At 37.9% G+C, this 19,765-nt stretch overlaps 3 protein-coding genes across 3 annotated transcripts in view; 2 read left to right on the forward strand and 1 right to left on the reverse strand.

Moving 5' to 3' along the window:
• The window catches only part of LOC109539765 (leucine zipper putative tumor suppressor 2 homolog), a 15,833-nt gene extending 5,240 nt beyond the window's left edge, over positions 1–10,593 (reverse strand). Inside the window, exons 1-2 of the mRNA XM_019907745.2 lie at positions 10,313–10,593; positions 366–586 (exon numbers count right to left, since the gene is read on the reverse strand). Of these exons, the coding sequence (XP_019763304.2) occupies positions 366–586; positions 10,313–10,325 (234 nt within the window). The 5' untranslated portion in view covers positions 10,326–10,593. The remainder of the gene's footprint in view (positions 1–365; positions 587–10,312) is intronic.
• A 488-nt stretch (positions 10,594–11,081) lies between these two features.
• LOC109539713 lies at positions 11,082–14,161 on the forward strand. Its single transcript, XM_019907653.2, has 5 exons — positions 11,082–11,797; positions 11,887–12,087; positions 12,531–12,730; positions 12,792–12,978; positions 13,030–14,161. The coding sequence occupies exons 1-5, from the start codon at positions 11,585–11,587 to the stop codon at positions 13,573–13,575; spliced, it is 1,347 nt and encodes a 448-aa protein (XP_019763212.2). The 5' UTR covers positions 11,082–11,584; the 3' UTR covers positions 13,576–14,161.
• A 964-nt stretch (positions 14,162–15,125) lies between these two features.
• Positions 15,126–19,765, forward strand: part of LOC109539711 (aminopeptidase N) — an 8,416-nt gene continuing 3,776 nt past the window's right edge. The window contains exons 1-7 of the mRNA XM_019907651.2: positions 15,126–15,213; positions 17,189–17,556; positions 17,611–17,850; positions 18,175–18,393; positions 18,460–18,552; positions 18,602–18,785; positions 18,838–18,994. Coding sequence (XP_019763210.2) covers positions 15,208–15,213; positions 17,189–17,556; positions 17,611–17,850; positions 18,175–18,393; positions 18,460–18,552; positions 18,602–18,785; positions 18,838–18,994 — 1,267 coding nt within the window. The 5' untranslated portion in view covers positions 15,126–15,207. The remainder of the gene's footprint in view (positions 15,214–17,188; positions 17,557–17,610; positions 17,851–18,174; positions 18,394–18,459; positions 18,553–18,601; positions 18,786–18,837; positions 18,995–19,765) is intronic.

Genomic DNA, 19,765 nt, shown 5'->3' on the forward strand with positions numbered 1-19,765 from the left:
CATGGGGACCATGACCCCCTTGATCCGCCCTTGATCGCTTAGTTCTGACACGAAATTTTAACAATGAAAGACCAGAAGAATTTGTTTTTAATTCCTTAGCCTAATGACGTCTTTTCCACTGGTAGAAGGCTGTTTTTTCCATTTTAGTCAGCCAATTTCATTAAATTACAGCCAGCAGCCAAATTTACATTAGTCAGATAACACCTTTGCCTACTTCCAATGCAGATTTCTCCAGGCCTTGCATTATGGCAAACTTAATGCTTCCACGTCAAATATCCCCCTTAAACGTGATCTCTTAGTTTAAGATACGATTCTTTGCTGCGTTAACACAACTGTGTTTGTATTGCGAAGGTAGGTTTGCTCACCTTTTCAAGAACACCGCTATATGGTTGAATATTCGGCGGTCCCAGTTTGCTGTTGATTGATAAGACGTCCTCGTGTTCCCCATTTCGGCTTCGAGCTGCCTCCTCTTCCGAACATATACTGGGTGATCGGATCAAGTCGCATGGCGACTCATCTGAGAACAATGTTTCCGTGCCACTGTCTGTGGTGCAGGATGTCATGGTTCTGGCATCGTTGATGCAAACTGCAACAACCAAACAATTGCAAACTTGTCTATTGTTTTCGAAAGCGACAAAGTCGGCGGCGGTATTTCATAATAAAGAGGCGCACCCGTTCCATGAACCATTAAGGAAAGCGAAACATTTAGCTAAACATAACTGAAACGAAAACCATGCAAATATTAAAAATGTACAGTTATAAGTGGCAAAACGATGCGCGGATACGTTTGCAAGTCGTATCTGACCAAATGACTAGCGGTTTCAGCTATAAAAATTATAAACAGCTATATAAGCCGTTTATATTCAATACATATGTATGTAGAATTGCGCTCCTATGGGCATTTGGTCATCTGGTTGATTATTAATTCGTCCGAAACGTGCTGGAAATGGGTCTTGCTTGAAAAGAGTTTTGCTTGACGTTGCACATTCCGGTCTTTTCTACAGGGTCTGCATGTTCTTAAAGCATTTATGGGCCTTTGTTTTTAATTAATGTCCACTTTGGGGCAGACTGTCCGGACGTATTTCCAGCAACAACAAAATTGGGGACAATTTTAAATGAGTGTGTGCCAACACCGCTCTTGAGTTCAAAAGCTGGAAAAATGCGAAAAATCTTTATGTCAAAAATCAACATGCACGTACAGATTTAAAGCTTAAGGTTGACGTAAAAAAAGAATCAAACAGCAAAAGTACTCAAAGAAATAATGGAAATTTGTCAATATTTCAAGTTGAAAAGTCAATATCGAAATTTTCAATTTCATCAATTTTTCACTATCAATTCAATTTTTGATGTGTACAGTTAGAGTTATAAACTTTCAGAATTAATTTCTCAAAGAATAAAATTTTAAAATCCAATTTAAAGTCGCCAATGACAAACTAATCCAGCGAGGCAACTTTAAAGTTTCAACTTCTAGGTCAAAAGAAGGTTTTTAAGCGAAAAATTTCTGTTTTCGACAAGTTTTTTAGTTTAATGCCGAAAGTTGGAGTTAAAGATCCAGCGTTGAACTTCAGATTGAACCTAAATGGAGGCGCAATTTCCCCAGTTCCTTGTGTTTTCCTGTTTTAATTCGAAATTTTGTGCATTTGAAACAGTGCCAACCTCTATGTATTTTCAAAATTGTAATCTTCAAAAAAGTGTCTTCCAGGCAAGTGTAGGCACAAAATTTTAAGTATGACAAATAATAAAATGACAATGAAAAATTATTGAAGTGTCTAGAAATGAAATGGAAAAATGTGTGAAAGTAGACTGAAACAGGTAAAATTCGGCTCACGTTTGAAGTTAAGTAAAAACTGTGATTTAGTCTGGGTTTTGTGAGTATAAATTTCAAGATTAAGACTGAAATTTAACATTTTATATAAGCGACTTGAAATTTGGATTAGTGTTGAAAACTTGGAGATGCAAACAGCAATTTAAAGCGCAGAAACAAATTTATATTTAAAATTCAAATTTTTAACTCCCACAAGATCTTCGACTTCAAAGTCAGGCAAATATTCACATTTTGCAGTGGAAAGTCGACAGTTGAAGTCGATTTTATGCTTAATATTCAGGGTGATGCAAAACCGGGCATTTTCATCTGGAAAGCTGTACTTTCAATCCAACAAAGTAGACAAACATATAAAAAAAAACTCTTGTTTCTCTGGGCATTCAAAATGGCAAATTCAAACAGGTTTTAGAATTTACTATTTTGGGGATTTTCTCACGGGTTTAACAGTTATACTAAACTATTTTGTGGCTGGAGTTTAACCAACCAATCAATTAACATCAACAAAAATGTACTAACCGCGCATCGGTAGATTTTTTACCACAAAACTTACAAAAGCTTAAGTGGCTTTTAGTGGCGCAGCAAAGTTCCAAACTTCCTGAAGGGTTTGCCCGATTTTTCCAAGATAAAAATGTTTAAATCTTCCCGATAATAAATTATTTTATGTCGGTGATTCCTGCACTGAAATCAGTAATACTTCTTGAGGATCAAATGAACCAATTAAGAGGTTTTACCGGCTTCCATTGGGTTTTGAACCTCAACCACAAATTATGCATGGAATGGACCCGAGTCGAGGCACCAGAAAATTAAACGTGACCGCCTACAATTATGATTGTTTTGAACGAGAACCATTTCATTTAGGAGCTGTTTTGGCCGAGGGCTGCGAGTTCCGTGCGAAATAAGAGGCCGGCCGACCCATAAAAACGCTCAGTATAGTAAAGCTACATTTATGCATATTATTATAATAGGGCTACGTAATCGCCCACTTTATTCAAGGTAGATTTAGCCTGGTTCTCATGCTGGGTACTGCTTATTCCTACTCAAAACTTTGCATGGTCGCCAAATTTTGCCACTGGGAAAACTTTGCGATGTTGATGTGAGAAGGTAAAATCTGCTTCCAAAATTTTTCGTTGCGGTGAATGTAGTTTCTTTTTCACGCAATTGCTGAACCATTTAGGCTTCTTAGAAGGTCTTTTTCCTTAGTTCAATTGAGAGTTTCCCTATACAGTAGAATAAAAATTGGGAAATTGATCAAACCTTCCAAGATTTGAGCTGATAAGCTGAGGAACTTAACTATTCCCCAAAATAACTGCTTTATAATATAAAAAATATTTTTCCTGATAAATCAAGTGACACACACACAGAAATTGAGATGAGTAACGGTAATAACGATAACCGAAAAAATAAGTTGAAAACTATCTGTTTTACTGACTAACGTTACTTTGGCAGCCTCTAATGGCCAGATAACTTTTCCATTCGAAATTACATGGTGGAGGCCTACAACCATTTAGATAATCTATTGTTTGCAATGAGTCATGGGAAGTGGGTCTGATGAAATTTCTGTTTCTTTGTCGTCGAGATATCAATACGTTGGACCGGAGGCCAGTTTTGTGCAACGTGCACTTTTCACCCAAAGACAAAGCCATCATCGCCCATTTATCCGGCGCATTAAACAGCTTTTTATCTGGTATGGTGGAAATTTCTCGACTCTGAAGTGGTTAAAAATTCGGTCCGTTAGCTTAAGGACACTCCAAATGGACTGAGAGTGAGTGAGAGTAATTAACTATTTACTACCGCAAAAAGCTACATTGGATTGAATGACTTGAGACTTTGGAATAATGACTACAATCAATCATATTTTGCAAAAGTAATTCCATTACTTAACAGCAGTAAATGACGGTTAATTTATTTAGTAGCCGGCGTTTCATGGGGTTTTAATAGAAATATACAGCGGCTTAAAAATTGAGTTTTCCTTTCAGATAATGTATGAATGGGTGAGTGGTGAGGTGCGTGTTCTCAGTTAAGAGCAACCTGCATTAGTTTCGAATTTTTCAATTTTCAGTCAAAACTGACAAAATTTCTAGAAGAATCTTTGATTTCAAGGTACGAAATGTAATGCTCTATTACCCAAAGTCAACCAGAGCTTCGTAGCTCAACCGTTTCTCTAATTATCAAGCAATAACTAAGAGTACTTCTCAAGAATCGCCTTAACTTAGAATTTTCGTATTTTCCCTGAAAACCAGAAACACTGTTTCTACGAAAGTGTGCAATTTAAAGCTGCATAGCTTAATGATCACTAGAGCTTTGCGGCTCAATTGGCTTTCTAAATATGAGCAGAAAACCAAGAGCGGGCGCGCATAAACTTAGTTTTTTTTGCATTTGACGTGCAAACTAGAAATATTCCTTAAATAGCGTTTTGTGCAAAAAGCGTGCAATTTGAAGCTCTATCTTGAAATGATAACTAGGGCTTTGCAGGTCATTCGGTTCTCTAAATATGAGCCAAAGGCTAACAGCGTTTTTCAATATCCGCATTACCTTAGAATTTTCACACGCGTGAAATCTAGAAACATTTCTTAACTGATGGTCAGGAAATTTCTTCAAAAGTTTCCCAGTGAAAAAGTCGATAAGACGGTGGAGATGTAGGTATTTTTCCAAACTATTGCTTGGGATATTAATCGAGTTTGGTAGAAACAGGCACGACCTCGGGCACATTTTTTATAATCTCAAACTTTTGAAAGAAGTTCTTCAAATTTTGCCTAGTGAAAAACACAATAAATAATGAAACTCAACCAACTTTTGTTCAAAATATTGCTTGCAACAAGCATAAGCACGAGGCATAAAACCTATTGAAAGATTGCGCGTGTATTTGGTTTCGAAATTTAGAAAGCAGTTTGTGCAAGGGTGAAGAAGACAAAAAAGTGTTTGAATTGAATTCAACAACTGTAACAATTAAATAACAGTTTGAATTATAGTTTTTAAAAGTTAAAAAACAAATGTCTGAACTTGCTTAAAACTCATCTCGGCAAAGATTATGGCTTCAACTTCCACGTTTGGCTTTGAGAGAAACAAGCACTAACACCAGACAGGAAAAACCATTAAAGTGTCTCGCGCAAACCTTTCTTCAGTTCGTTCAGATGTTGTCGAGCAAAAAAGTTATTTTTCAAATTATTAATGGAACTTAAGATGGCAGTTTGCTTAGAAGTCCGAAGACAAAAGGTTTTGCGTGAAACTGGCGCTAGTGCTTGCTTCTATCAAATTAAACTGTTTTAACTAACAGCTTGAACAATAGATTGAAAAATAATTTCCTGCATTTCGGTGAAGATTATCATTCGAACTTCACCAATAAGAAATGATACAAATGTACGTGTTCTTAACTGAAATTGGTCTCTGCAACAGCAAGAAACCGCCGATTTATTGCTCAATTAAACGGGGAAATTCACGAGATTCTTGTACTGTTGCCATTGAAAGAAGCTCGAAACGAAAATTCGTGTTCGAATTCGGTCAGTTCAGTCATGTTTTGCACTGTTAATAAGCATGCGATGAACTGTATCATGTGGCGATTGGGGTTGGGTTAGTGACATTGTCGTGATTATCTATTGGCTGTTTGCGAAATGGTCTTAAGCGATGAACCTAAAAACTCCACAGCCGCATTTGCGATTTACAGTTAGGTCACGACTTGTTGTCTTTTATCTGATGGTGTATCCCCGAGAATATTGTGGAAAAAATTTGTTTCTCTGATGGGATTCTAGATTAGATACGGGAGATTACATCTCGGATATGGAGTGTAGGAGGTTCGATTACTCGTACTATACCCATTATGTTCATCATTTCCTTTAAAAGACTACACCTTTTCAAACAATCGAACATCTGATAGTCGATTAAACTGAGCCCATACAAATCGCTAGCGCGGTTTAAGAGTCTTTCAGTCATGGATCGGTTGATTTTTGCAATTGGAAACTACACATGCCTTTGCTTTCTAAATAGCACGCTTTTCAAGCCACTTTTTCTATCAAACTCTCTTTTGAAAAAATCAGTTGCCACTTTTTTTGGGAAATGTTGAGAAAAAACCGTCCTCGGTTGGCCACTTCTTCGGTTGTGGTTGGACAGCGAATAAAAATGAGCCTGGAAACTGTACCCTCTTGAGGGTACTTTCTTAGTAGTCCAAGATACCATTAAAGAGTCGCGTTTTATTTTTGTAAAACGGCAGGTGTCCGGTCAAAGATAACGACTTGCGGCACATTCGCTTCTTCACAGGCCGCTTAGACGACAACTTTATTTTATGGGATTTGGTGGGAAAATGGGCGACCGCATCGGCATTGGACTTACACAAATAATAAATATTCGCATTTGGACCGCACACTTCGACAAGCGGTTCTTGCGACTGTGTGTGGCATCAACTATGCATGAGACGTCGATTTTTTGCTGAAGGAAAAACCGCGGAATTTGGAAAATTGTGGAACACTGCATGAAATTGATCTGCAATTACCGTTCGGACGGGATGGCAACAATACGAAACTGCCCGGCAAAAAAATCCCATCAAGCTTTGTTAGCCATAAATGTTCTTTTTATTAAACTGCTTTGTGCGTGTTTAATTTCGGTTGGTTGGCCGGAAAAAATGACGGTGTCGTTTTGCACAGTGCGGCCCACATCAAGACTTAACAGTTTCATTTTTTGCGTCCACGATTACGGATAGAAGGAGGTGTGAATGATTAACGATTTTTGCCATTCCTAAATATTTGCACGAATCTTCAAGATCGTCTTCTCATTGTTGTCTATTTCCTATTTAATTTATCATATTTTTTTGCAGTGCGAGTCCTTAACTTGCAATAAATTTGTTGAGGCAAAGACAGGTTTTGTTTGGGAAAATATCCTCGCACACGTCGATTAGTCGCTTAAATTGCGCTATTTTTATCAGTATCATTTAAAAAATAGTCAAAATCTCCAAGGAAGGACATTCTTTTTACAAGTTCTTTTTAAATCACAAAGAGCTCAATTTAAAAAACCAATCGGCGTGTCCGATCATATTACCGAAAATCCCTGTCTTTGATTTTCCGAAGTTATTTCATGATTAAGACTCACGCAGTGAATGCAATTCTTCATTTTGATTGCTCAGATGACTCTTTAAAATTTAAGGAGCTTTAGGGAATTGAAGAATTTCCCCAATTTGCAATTCAATTTTGCTCATTCTGTTGCGATTTTAAAAAATTTTCAATTTTTGTTTCAAAACTGCAGTGTTAATGCTTTCATTATTTAAAAAAGGCCTTAGCTTCAAGCTGAGGATAGCGAACATTTTGAATTTAGACATTTTCTGATGTTTGCAAATTTTCAGTTTGAAAGTTCTTAGTCAAATTTGGTACTTTTAATTTTTTGCTTGTTGAAAACTGTTTTTACAGTGCGGATGCTCTCAATTTTTTTCTACGGGAAAATGGCAAACTTCAACTAGAGTAAAGTGCTCGAAAAGCGCATTTGCCTAAGAAACACCACTAAGAAAAGTTATTTTGTAGAAGAACTTTCTCTCTTCTGAGAGCTCTTTCAGTTCGTAAGATTTATGTCTGGAATTTTTTTCCTTGCTAAATTTTCCAAGATTTGATCTTTACAAAATCGGTCAATCTTTATTTAAAGCCGCTATTTACATTTTTCCTTCATAAAGTCACAAGTCCTAAACCAAAGCTGCAAGATGAGGTAAATGTTGGATTTTAATAAAAGAGGTTTCAACTGTTTTCAAAGCTTTATTAGTAGTTCACTACTAATAAAAGCACAAAATTTGAATTTTGATAAAGGAGATTTTACGTGTAAGTTCTGGAAAGTTCTAGAACCTTTGAAATGTTCATTTTGGAAATTTTTCGAAATGTTTATTAGGAGTTGCATTCTCGTTTAGGCTCGTCTGTTGTTACAAATCTACCAGTAACAAGCTAAAGCAAGCGCATGAGGAAAATTGATATCACTCCAACTCTAATTGATATCACTTCCAAATTTCAGCAAAATATGTATTGAGAAAGTCTCTTAAAACCGCTGTTTCCATTTTGCATATTTTGCAGATCGCAAACTAAAACTGCTAAAATACAAATATTTTGGATTTTAATAAAGAATATTTCACTTTCTAGTTGTGCAAAAATTTATTAATTTTGAAACGTATATTAACTACTGAAAATGTTTCTTATTGTTCGTTAGAAGTTGCATTCGCATTTAAGCTTGTTTGTTCTAAATCCTCTTAGCAGCCAACTAACACCCGCAGAGAAATTATGTTTTGAATTTTAATAAAAAATATTTCAGTTGATTTCAGTCTGAAAATAAAAGAATTTATAAATTTGACAAGTATCTGAGACCAGAAAAATTTCTCCAATCCCCAAATTTCTATTGGAGTCGCTTTCTTCACTTTTGCATCATGAATTCACAAGTCGCCAACTAAAGCAGATAGAAGACAGAAATGTTGGAATTTATCAAAAAACGTTCATTGGTTAGTCGTGCAAAAATGCAATAATTTTGAAAAATTCGCTGATTTTTGAGAATTTTTCAAAATGTCTATTAGAAGAGGCCTTTTCAGCTATGCTCGTTCGTGGCTATAAATCCACAAAGAACATATTAAGGCACGAAAGACGCAAATTTTGCGTTTTAATAAACAGATTGCAGTTCATGTATTCATGACCGAAATCAATATAATTTCGAAATTTAACCAAAGATCGATTTACAGTAATTTACGGCCAATTTTTCTTAAAACCGCTGTCTCCATTTTGGCGAAAGCCACAAACCAAAACAGCTAAAAGACACACAATTTTGTATTTATTTAAAGGAAGCTTCAGTTATTAGTTGTGCAAAAATTGCAGTAATTTTTAGGAAATTTTCAAAATCTTCATTGGAAGTTGCATTCTCATTTATCATCGTTAGTTGCTATAAATTCGCCAGTGGCAAACTGAAACCAGTAGAGAAAGGAAATTTTGCATTTTACTCAAGCATATACCGGTTTCTAAAACTAATGTAAAAAAATAAATAATTTAGGAGTTTCAGAAAAATGTGAATTGCGTAAGTTTCCGTCAACCTTCTATTAGCACCCCAATCTTTATTTCCCCTTCAAAAGTTCATAAGTTGCAAACCAAACTCACTAAAACACTGAAATTGTGGATTTAAATAGAACAAGTCTTCGTTTTTTAATTGTACAAAACTGCGATCTTCTTGAGGTCTTTGTTGATTTTTGAGAAATTTTCAAAATTTGGACAAATTTACAAGATTTAAATGAAAATTTAAAGTAACAAAAAATATTCAATGCTCTGACGCAAACTAAGTCCAAGTGTTGAAAGCTTCTTCAAATATTTCTTGAAGTGTTTACAAAAAGAAATCAACATTAACACGACTCGGTGCAATTTCACCAGAACAATCCACAAGCTAACAAAAGGCAAATTTTGCTAATTCCCCCAATTAAAACTCGCTTAACATCCACAAAATCCACCACTCCAGTTGGAAAGCAAATGCGCAAATTTCCATCTCGTTTCGCTAAACTCCACTCGAAACGGTAACGTTTTTCGGATTTCACAGTTCCGGTACCTAAACAGGTTCGGGATAAACCAATCGAACGCACGCTGGTATAAAAGCGATTTCAATTCATAAATATCGCTTTTGTAATCTGTAGGTTGGTGCCTTTTACGCTGTATGGTGGAGCGGCCCAACCTCCAAACCGGTTCCGATTTTTCACCATTTAAATAATCATATTAAAATGTCCTGATTATACTATTACCATCAACCTATCCATACACTCGAAGTGTGCTTTGGACCCAAAGAGGTTCCCGTTTGGGCTGGGAAAAATCACAACCCGCAGGGAAAGTAACCCATTGTGGTTCAACAATGGAACCATTAGCCAAAGGCCATAAAGGCTACGTTAATGTATTGTTTAGGAACGCTATCAGCACGACTAATAAATAACTGGTAGATGTACTACGGTTACACCCACTTCTCGGCCTCCTATTTGCTTAAGGATATCCTTTTGCATAACACAATTATGTTGGGCAAACTATTGCCAATATAATGTGCAATTCCCTCCCACGCTCCATTCAACATGTTCATACAGGTTATTTTTAGATAGCCTTTCCAAAAGGTTTTACACTTTTTTGGCTGCTCCATGTCACCGGCATCCTCAGAGGTGGTGGCTGGAAAGGCTAGAGGCCCAATTGTAAAGAGTTTCAAATTGGTTGGCCTTTAACAGTCCAATGCGTATTTTTAGGATGGATAATAGAACCAATCGAATGTACGTTGACCGCTAAATGAACAAAGGTAACTAACTAACTTGCTAAGAAGATTTATGATTGCCAACTGTGGCTGTTTCGTTCATTCACCTAAACGGCTAAATTGGCTCCTGCTTGCTATTCCCATTCAAGTTTTTAGTCCAAGTCTTTAGGACCAGGCCGGCTCATCATTAGCCAGACGTGTAAAATTCCAAACGATAAAATTCAAATTTCGGCAATAAAATACGTATAACCGGCTATATTCGCCTTGGCAGGTTACCTTTAACGAACATGAATTTGCGCTTTTCTCGTCGGGCCCAATATCAGCCAATTCTCGACGAGAAATCGGGAAACTGATTGGAAACTGCTATGCAAAACCGGCACCAACTGTTCAAGTCACTAACACGTTCATTCAATCAAGAACGTCGCGACACACGTCTCTGTAACCACTGACCCACTGAAGAAATGTCCTCAGCGAAGAAGGAGACCGATCTGCTGGTTCCGAAAAAGCCGAAGACGACTGAGAAACGAAGAAACAACTGAAAGCGACTGGGCGAGAGCTTTCTTCGGGTCAACTTGCTGCTGACTGACGCCTACAGTCACTTGTTTCAAGCACAAGCAGGTGAGATCATATGGTACTGGGCTTTTCGGACGTTCACATTCAGCACCTTTTTTTTCACTTCGGACCGTTTACATAAGATAATCACTCTCATTATTAATAACTTATTCAAATTCTTCATTAGAACATCAGGCGGTTACAACTTCGGCTAATTCCATTCAAATATTCAAACATTTGATAGAGATTTAGACAGAAATTCGCTTAACAATGTCAACGTGCAAATACTATCTGTCTAGATCTAGAAGCTGGGGTGGAAGATTAGGGTGTACTGGGGTGTAATTTTGTATAGGAACATGACCTCATTCCTTGAAAAAAAAAGGACCAATTTGCAAGGAGTTCGAATTTTTCATTTTGATTACTAACTTAACTTTTTTAAATGGAACCCTCCATATATTACTGAGCTGTCTGAAAATGCAAAATTGTGAACACTTTGAACCACAAGTTTCTGAGTAGGTTGCAAGCTCAATTTTTTGTAGGAACTGACACCATTAAACTCTACTACGAAACTTAGCAATTCAATATAAATAATTGAGTCCAACAAGACCAACCAGACCTAACTCTAACTTCCAAGTTTCACTCACCAGTTAGCCATAATCTTGTTAAACTTACAAGCATCGCCCTGTAAGTGCATAAATAGTTAAAACAAATAATTAATTAACTTTGCAGGTTTTATGGGTTTTTTTATACGGTCCATGTTGGCAAATAAGCAATTTCGGGAACCTTTGGCGACTTTTCGCAATTCACTCAAGCAAATCGTGCTCCGCTCCTATTCCGATTTACAGTTAAGTGCAACACTTCCAGACAATTCTATAATTCCCATTAAATTTACCCACGCAGGTAATTTAAAATTAATAAGGCGTCGCTCGCTCATTGTTTCCATAATGAATTCTCATATCTCACTGGAACTGAATAAGGACGTTTATTAATTGAGAAATGCGAGTGTTCACCCATACTCTATTGATCGTTTTATGCGGGTTTGGGTCTGGAAAATGTCAATTTTTCCGCAATATGATCGATTTGGTGGATCCTTTTCATCTGCTGCATTCGAGGCAGGAAGCAAGCACTCCAGCTCCTCCTTCCCTGGAACCTGTGGTCAAACCCGTTGAAGTGGAGAAGGCAATTTTTCAGATTTCTGGAAAGCTTCAGGTACGTAGATTTGGCAAGGGAAAGTCAAGATTTTCATTCCTAATCAAGTTTTCCCCAAAATTCCCCACTTTTTTATTTCATGTGTGTAGGCTTTATTGGGCACTGACAATAACCAAGTGATCGAAAACTACCTGATTTCGCCCATATGCGCGATTAATCTTCTGGGCCAGTTTCTGTTGGGAAATCGAGGGAATGCCAGCCAACATCTGGAAAATCTGCTCGGACTCTCACCAAAACCAAAAGTTGCCAAAAGAGAAGTGAATGTTGTCGAACTAACCAGCGACCATTTGGTAAGCCGAATGTTTCAAGATAAAACGATTTTCAACTGACCATCTTTTTCGATAAGCACTCGTATTTTGGTCAGGAGAGACAAAGACCGGGTGGTTTCCTTCGCGACTGCTACATCGCTCTCACTCCTGAGCATACGGGCGAGTCGAGTTGATGCGCCTGAACCGCGCGTGAACGGATTAGTTACGTTACGAGGGGCGATCTTAAATGTTAGTTTTATGGCAACATATAATTCGATTACCGTGAATGGATCACTTACATTACGAGGGGCGATTGAATGCGTATTATTTGCAAATTCGATTAAATGTTTTAAAACCATGAAACTGGAGAGTTTTTTGGGATCGATCACATCTGAAGGGAAAAATCTGACTGTCATTATGTAAACCTTATTTTAATAAATATATTTGCTTAAACAATAATTCAAGTTATGACTATTTATTTATAGTATAACGAAAAAGTGTACCACCCAGTGTTTCATTGGAGAGTTCGCAAACGTTCCAGTCAACTTTCCAGGCCGAACCCTCATTACCAAGTCTCCATTCGGAATGCGCTGGTGTACCAAAGAAACTTCGATTTATCGGCGTACTGGAAGAGCAACGCAGCCGACTTTTATAAAACCCTCCTAATCACTTCTGATAACACCAGGTAGGTGGTGCAATTTGGCAAAATTAGGCTCCAAAGCCAATGAACATTTTTCCACTTCAAGCGCTCTGTTGGAGTGGAGAAACTTTGGAACAAGGACTAACCTGCTGATCGAAAATCTTCAAAACCAGGCTCTGCAGTTGAGTAGGTTCCAGATAGAAACAAAGTTCAACGCGCATTTCACTGAGGAAGAAACAGAGGACGTGTTTCGAGTCAGTCGCCATGAAAGGAGCAGAGTCAAGTACATGCAGGTAAGCAGAAAAATGCCCAGAAATTTTAAAAACAACTCAAATTACTTCTAGGGCCTCATCAGAAACACCCTCTTCATGAACACTCCGGACTTTACTTTGACCGTCATTCCTCTACAAGGCCAGGCCCTTCATATGTACATCTTGCTTCCAAGAAACGATATTTATAACATCCACCATTTCTCGGAGTCGATTGAAGACTTCCAAACGTTTAAAGCCATACAGGAGGAGCACAAATACAACTTCCTAGACCTTAAAATAAGGCTTCCGAACATTTTTAATTGCACCGAGGAGTTGGACGTTCTTAAGGGACTGCGGAGCCGAAGCGCAAATCTTGAAGGGCCTTTTAACTTAAACAGAGTTGCACACGACCTGAAACTGACTCACGCAGTTCAGCAGCTCCAAATATCTATTAGCAGCAAAGATGCACAGGAAAAAATGAGGCAAGAGGAAACTGCTGAAAATCCTGTCCCGCTGGTCAATCTGCAAGTAACTACTCCATTTCTGTTCTTCATTATGCAGGAAAAACACAAAATCGTCCTGCTGTGGGGGAGCATTTCGGATCCTTCCCAACTTGTTCATCGAACCTTAAGGCCTTAGTTGTAGAAATCCTGCTAGCTCTAATGTGGGTTTAAGTCCAACAAAGAAAATAGATTTCAAAAAGACACCTCGGTAAACTATGTGAATCTATACATTGAATTAAATGAGTCAGAATATGAAACGGGCATTATCGATGGATTATGGCCCGTCAAGTATCAAGATCAAAAACAACAATACATCAATGATCGATTTATTGCCCAGCATTTCCAAGTCTAATAATTCATCTCAGCGACTTAGTCATGGAGCGCAAACACGGAATGTTTTATGTATCGGATAATCGAGCTCTATGAAAAACAGCAAATCTATCTGCAAAATTTAATTGTTTATTAAATAGTTCTGAACGTAGCCTGAATAATATCTGGCATGTTCGATATATACCATCTGACCTAGACACTTTCTTTCAATGAGATAAAGTTGGCTTGGAATGGTTTCGATCGTTAATCATTTGTTCCAGTTGGCCAAAAAATCTGGATTTTTTCTGGATGAAAATTTTCATTAGTTTAGGTAATTCCAGCATTAGAGCTAAGTCGTACTGGATAAAAACGCACATAAATTCTGTTAAATAAATTGAGGGATTTATTTTAGATCCGATGGTTTTGATGCTTTCCTGAAACCGTTCAATAATCCCACAGTGTTTCACAACACTTTCAATTTTTTGAGGATGGTTAGTGATCTCTTATCTTAGCTCTCTTGGCTTTGTTTCAGTCAATACGTCTCATTGTCTCGTGTAGTAATATTAACTTTCACTCTAGAACAAGTAGCCACTGGATAGTTGTGTTCAATAACCAGCAAATTAATCTATAACCCCCAAAAATTGCTTTCCTCTCGCCCTAAATTCTGATTTTTACCAACTAAAATTTACAACAAAAGTGCTTTTCTGTAAAATGTTTAGTGTGCTGAAAAAACCTTTGGAAAATACGAACAAAATTAGACCTAGTTGCATTTTAACATGAAAGTATACCTAACTGCAGCAAAACATCAATATATTCTGAATTATTTCATCTTTAAATGCGACTTCTTGAACGCATAACACATTTTTTTTAAATCAAGTTCAAGTTTTGATATTCGAAAACCGACAATATTTTTCTTGAATTTATCATGCTGTTTTGCAATGAAATGCATCCATATTTTTATCATGTTTTTCATGTTCCACGGAATAATGTTTTCTTGTTGGTGTTAATTTCTCTAAAAATGTCGCGATTTCAATAAATATGAACGATATTTCTTTACGTTACGAATTTCTGCTACTTACTTGTGGACGTACTGACAAAAGTGCATACCTTCATTACTTTTGTGCTTAAAACCGTTTTTTTAACACTTAAAGTTAATCCTGGAATTACCTAGATACTATATCTGCTGAAGTCTCCAGCCGCTTATAACCATGAACATCTATCTGGCTCAATTATTGCAATTCATTAATGATACCAATGGACGGGATTATGATTATTATTAAAACCAATTAATTACAATTATTACACAGGATCAAAAGCTTGTTTAATTGATCCGCGAGCTGGCAATAATTTAGAAGAAACAGGAAGATCTTTCCACGGCTGATAAGATAGTGAGTTTATAAAAATCATCGATTCTTCGACTGGTCTCCTCAGTACTTGTGGTTCTTTACTTAAAGTGATCATGAAGGTAAGAACTCGTGAACATGATATTTTGCCCATTGAGCGCCCACAGAATAGAATAAAAGTGTCGTAGTTCCGATCATACAGTGGGTTTTCTGAATGTTCCAGAAGAAGTTCAGAGGAAAATTGTGCCCGAAAGTATCGAAGTTGGGAAAATATCGAGTTTCGTTTTTAAACCCATTGTTATCCAGTTCTAGTGCCTTTTTAAACATGCTATTCATAAACGTTTGGAGTTCAGACTCCAATTTCAAAACGGATTTCTTATTTGGATAAGTTTGTTCTAATGCCCCGAGAAAATGTGATGGGATTTGCGCCGATTCTTCTTCAATAAACCTGCTAGATTCATTCATCTCGCAAACTAACAAGGATTTTGATAGGTTAAATCATAAAAAAATTATATGGTCGAAAACAGTTTTCACCCATCCATATGGGGAAAACTTAAAAGCTACAAACAAAAAAATGGTTAAAGGCATAAATTCAGCTTTTCAACCGGAATCAAAAATTGATATAATTATTATACAAAAATGTGTTAAAAATTAAACTAAATGTCTGTTAAATATATAGAGTGTTTTAACTGCAATTTTGGTTTTTAAAATCTTGAAAACTCATTTGTCTGCTTCAGCTTGAACTTCAAAAGTTAAATTTCCGCTTCATTTTAAATTTGGATACAGAGTGTCTTCCACAGACCATCAACTTTTGAGCTCCAACGCTTCTTTTGTGTATATCTAATAGTTTAATGTCGTTTTTTATCTGGCAAAACGTTTTTTTTGAACACCTTCGTAGATATTATAAGCCAATAAGAAGGTTCAATCGTGATCTTTTAAGTAAATTCTGCTCGGGATAATAATCACCATCACCTAGATGATCCCATCAGTGGCTATAAAAATATTAAGGTAACCTAATCTCATAGATAATCGACGGTAAATCGATTTTACAATTAATAATTCTAATCGCACACCGGAGACATTTATTGAAGTAATTTATTGAAAACTAATAGGCATTTCAAAGACAAAAGATGATCCTTGAGCCGAGAAAAAGTATATCCATCATGTTTTGTACGTTAGCTGGGCATTAGTAGCATTTAACCGGGTGACTTAATCAGGCTTTCTAAGGCGTGTATTGAGTTATCCTTAAATTTGTTCCTTTGGGGATTTATCTAGTTTGTTAGGCTTCTTCCCTAATGGATTACCTATGCAAATTTCTAGTGGCCTGGACGGTAACATTAAATGAACTTTTAACTATAATATGGACAAGATGACGCTTGAATCAGCGTATAAAGGAAGCATCGGCACTGTTTCTTCCTCCAAATGTCTAGGAAGGTCTGGAGAAAGCAAAACCAACCAACTGTTGAGAGTTGAGCAAAAGTTGAATAAAACAAGCATTTTTCATCAGCAACTTGTTTTCAAAATATTTATATCATTTTGATGCATCAAAGCGATTCTAGGAAGGTATAATTCGATTAATTCTTTTCATAGCTCTTCTTACTTACTCATGAGTTGCAGGATGTCATACCATAAACCTCTCATGCTGTGTGTGAGATATTTCAAACTTTTCTTCTTCACCTTATGTAGGAGCTCTGTACCTTCCTTCTTTCTTCTTAGGACTTCTACGTCTGCACATGTTCTGTCCATGGTCCACATCTCAAAAGCGTTTAGTTTCCGTTTGCAATACATTTTCAGGGTGCATGCTTCTAAACCAGAAGGACCGAGGAAAGATAACATTTGAGAATCCGAGTTCTTAGGTCCAGACTCAAATCGCCACTGTAGAGTAACTTCTTCATATTATTATTTTCTCGCATTTTTCGATTCAATTCGTTGGAAGCTCAGCTACATGAGAACCAACAGTCGAAGTCCTGGCGATAACCTCCCAACAGGAATATGATTCAAAACCTGCCGACTTAAAAACAAAAGTGTCGCTGCTCTGTTCAGCACCTGCAACCTTTCTGAGATAACTTTTTTAAGAATACACATATTTGTTTGCAGTTCTTTTGGCTACTGTCGATAGCCATAGTTGCGGTATTAGCCACTCTGACGACAGCCTACAGACTACCAACTACAGTCATCCCATCGGCTTATAGGTTGCACTTGAACCTTTCCGAAGATGCATTCACTGCAGACTCCGACGCCTACGAAGGCTACGTTATTATAACTGTTCAAGCTTTGGAGAGTGTGACTGAAATTCAGCTTCATGCCGCCCATGACTTCATCAACATCACCTCGGCCTTCATCGGCAATAACGACATCAACAGCATCACGGTGGATAACACCACCAATATCGTTACTTTGGGCAGCTTTGGTGTCACTTTGGGTGCTGGATCTACCGCCTTGCTGCATTTGTATTTCACCAGCAGGTAGTTGTGCCCGGCGATTTCTTTGGCTGGTGGTGATTGATGTTTGTTCTGTAGATTGAGCGCGCAAGATATGTACGGGTTCTACAAGAGTTCCTACACTCAAGGAACCGTCACTAGGTATTTGGCCACAACACAGTTCCAGCCAACTTTTGCTCGGAGGGCCTTTCCTTGCTTTGACGAGCCGGCCTTTAAGGCCACTTTTGAAATATACATCACTTTCCCCAGAGGGCTGAACGCCTTGTCTAATATGCCCGAACAGGAACACGATACGAGCGATGTGATTGGTGATGATCCGTAAGTATTTTCCATCAAATTTCTCATGTTGCGGTTTACAGTGCGCTTTTCTCGGCGCTGGTAGCAGTTAATTTAAGACAATAATTCAGGGCAATGCCAGTTTTTCCAAAAAGTTAAATCCCACGATCGCCCATCGTTCCCAGAGTTCCCATCGGTTCAGGAATCTACACCACCCTCTATAAAGTCTTCCTCAGTCCTGCTCTCTACTTCTTTAGAGTGAGGAGTAGTTTTTTTCATCCTCCTTTTCTAAACCGCGTTTTCCCAAAACGATTTACAAGGGTATCCAGATTACAGCAGTGTTGAACAGCTGCGAACTTGTTCCAGGAATCTGGAAACCGCCCATTTCCCGGTCACCAGCGTTATGCCCACCTACCTAGTGGCCTTCATCGTCTCCGACTTCACCTGCACCTATGGGGAAAATATCGAACTCACTGCTGTCCCCTACAGAGTCTGCTCCAGAGCTCAAACCGCAAACATCCGGAGCTTCGCCCTAACATCGGGAGTATCGCTGCTGAGGACCCTGAACGTCTACACCAATTACACGTAAGTAAACCCCACTGATTACGGTTACTCTCAAATTGAATTCGCAAATTGCTTTGCTTCCTCCAGGTACAGTGCCATGGGCTTTCCAAAAATGGACCAGGTGGCCATTCCAGATTTCGCTGCAGGCGCTATGGAGAACTGGGGTTTAGTAACCTACAGGTACAGGGCAGTACTCTAAATTAGTTCAGTTCTAATCTCGAAATCCTAGGGAACAATTCCTGCTCTACGACAGTGTGGAATCGACCAACGCGGACCTGCAGCAAATTGCAACGATCATTTCCCACGAATACGCTCACCAGTGGTGGGGCAATTTGGTTACCATGCAGTGGTGGTCCGAGACCTTTTTGAACGAGGGTTTTGCCAACTACTTCCAATATTTCACCACACATGAAGTAAGTGGCGTGCTAATCAACCAACCCCCGCCCAACTAAGCGCTGTTTTTAGGACTATCCAGACTGGGAGTTGGATAAACAGTATATAGTGCGAGTGCTGCAGCCCATGCTTGAGACCGACTCTTTGGCTTCTGCCCAACCTCTGCAATATGAGGCCAACAGCGACGCGCAAGTTCTGAACAGATTTGCCCGAGTGTCGTACTTCAAAGGTATCAACTTGGCGTTTCCCCTGGAAGTCTTTTCGATTATCAAATTTTATTGATTGCCATAATTCTTTAGGGTATGACACCCATTCCTTTTTTATTAAAGACTATCAGCCCTGTGCTGTATCATAAATGCTATTTTTAACGGCCACACGTTATGGCAACTTAACAGTTTAGGATAACCGAGGTGTGCTCTATCCCCGAGTTAACGTATGCGTTTCCGACTCAGTTATCCATCAAACGTTAAAAAGGAAAAAAATATTGGATGCATAAAGTAAGATGCCCTTATACGAATAGTCTATTAGTGAGAGAGAGAGAGTTAACATCAAACCATCGAAGGTTCTAAAACATATGCACTATCGCCACATGTGCACGTGTTGGCCATTTGGGCCACCTACTTCCATACTTGTCTTTGTTTATGATTTGCATTCACTTTCAATTTCGTTCGTTATTGTTCTTGACCTATCATCTGAAACACTTTCAATGGAGCATTCAGAAGAGGCACAAAAACAACTCGGAAACAATTTGAAAATTTAGTAGAGTTTGTGGAGGAAAGTAAAGTTTATTTTCAAGACCATTTTCCAATTGTTCTAATAAAGCTAACCTTATACGACCACCAAAAGACATATTTTTATTTTAAATTAAAAACAAATTATAGCTAAAAGACAAAACTACGCTATGATTAAACACCATTGTTTTATTTATTCCCCGAAGTTAACTTCGAGGGATGCACGTTAAGTTCGAAAGCGGCATGTGATTTGATGCTGTTATTCTGAA

This window comes from Dendroctonus ponderosae, unplaced genomic scaffold, assembly GCF_020466585.1.
Source record: "Dendroctonus ponderosae isolate FM_Combo_2020 unplaced genomic scaffold, Dpon_F_20191213v2 Dpon_F_20191213_7, whole genome shotgun sequence".
NCBI lineage: Eukaryota > Metazoa > Arthropoda > Insecta > Coleoptera > Curculionidae > Dendroctonus > Dendroctonus ponderosae.

Excerpts from the sequence above, each read along its gene's own strand:
- LOC109539713 (XM_019907653.2), top strand. The coding sequence starts at position 11,585 with ATGCGAGTGTTCACCCATACTCTATTGATCGTTTTATGCGGGTTTGGG. Across the intron at positions 12,088-12,530 it reads AACTAACCAGCGACCATTTG|TATAACGAAAAAGTGTACCA; the intron begins GTAAGCCGAATG and ends ATTTATTTATAG. Across the intron at positions 12,731-12,791 it reads ATCACTTCTGATAACACCAG|CGCTCTGTTGGAGTGGAGAA; the intron begins GTAGGTGGTGCA and ends TTCCACTTCAAG.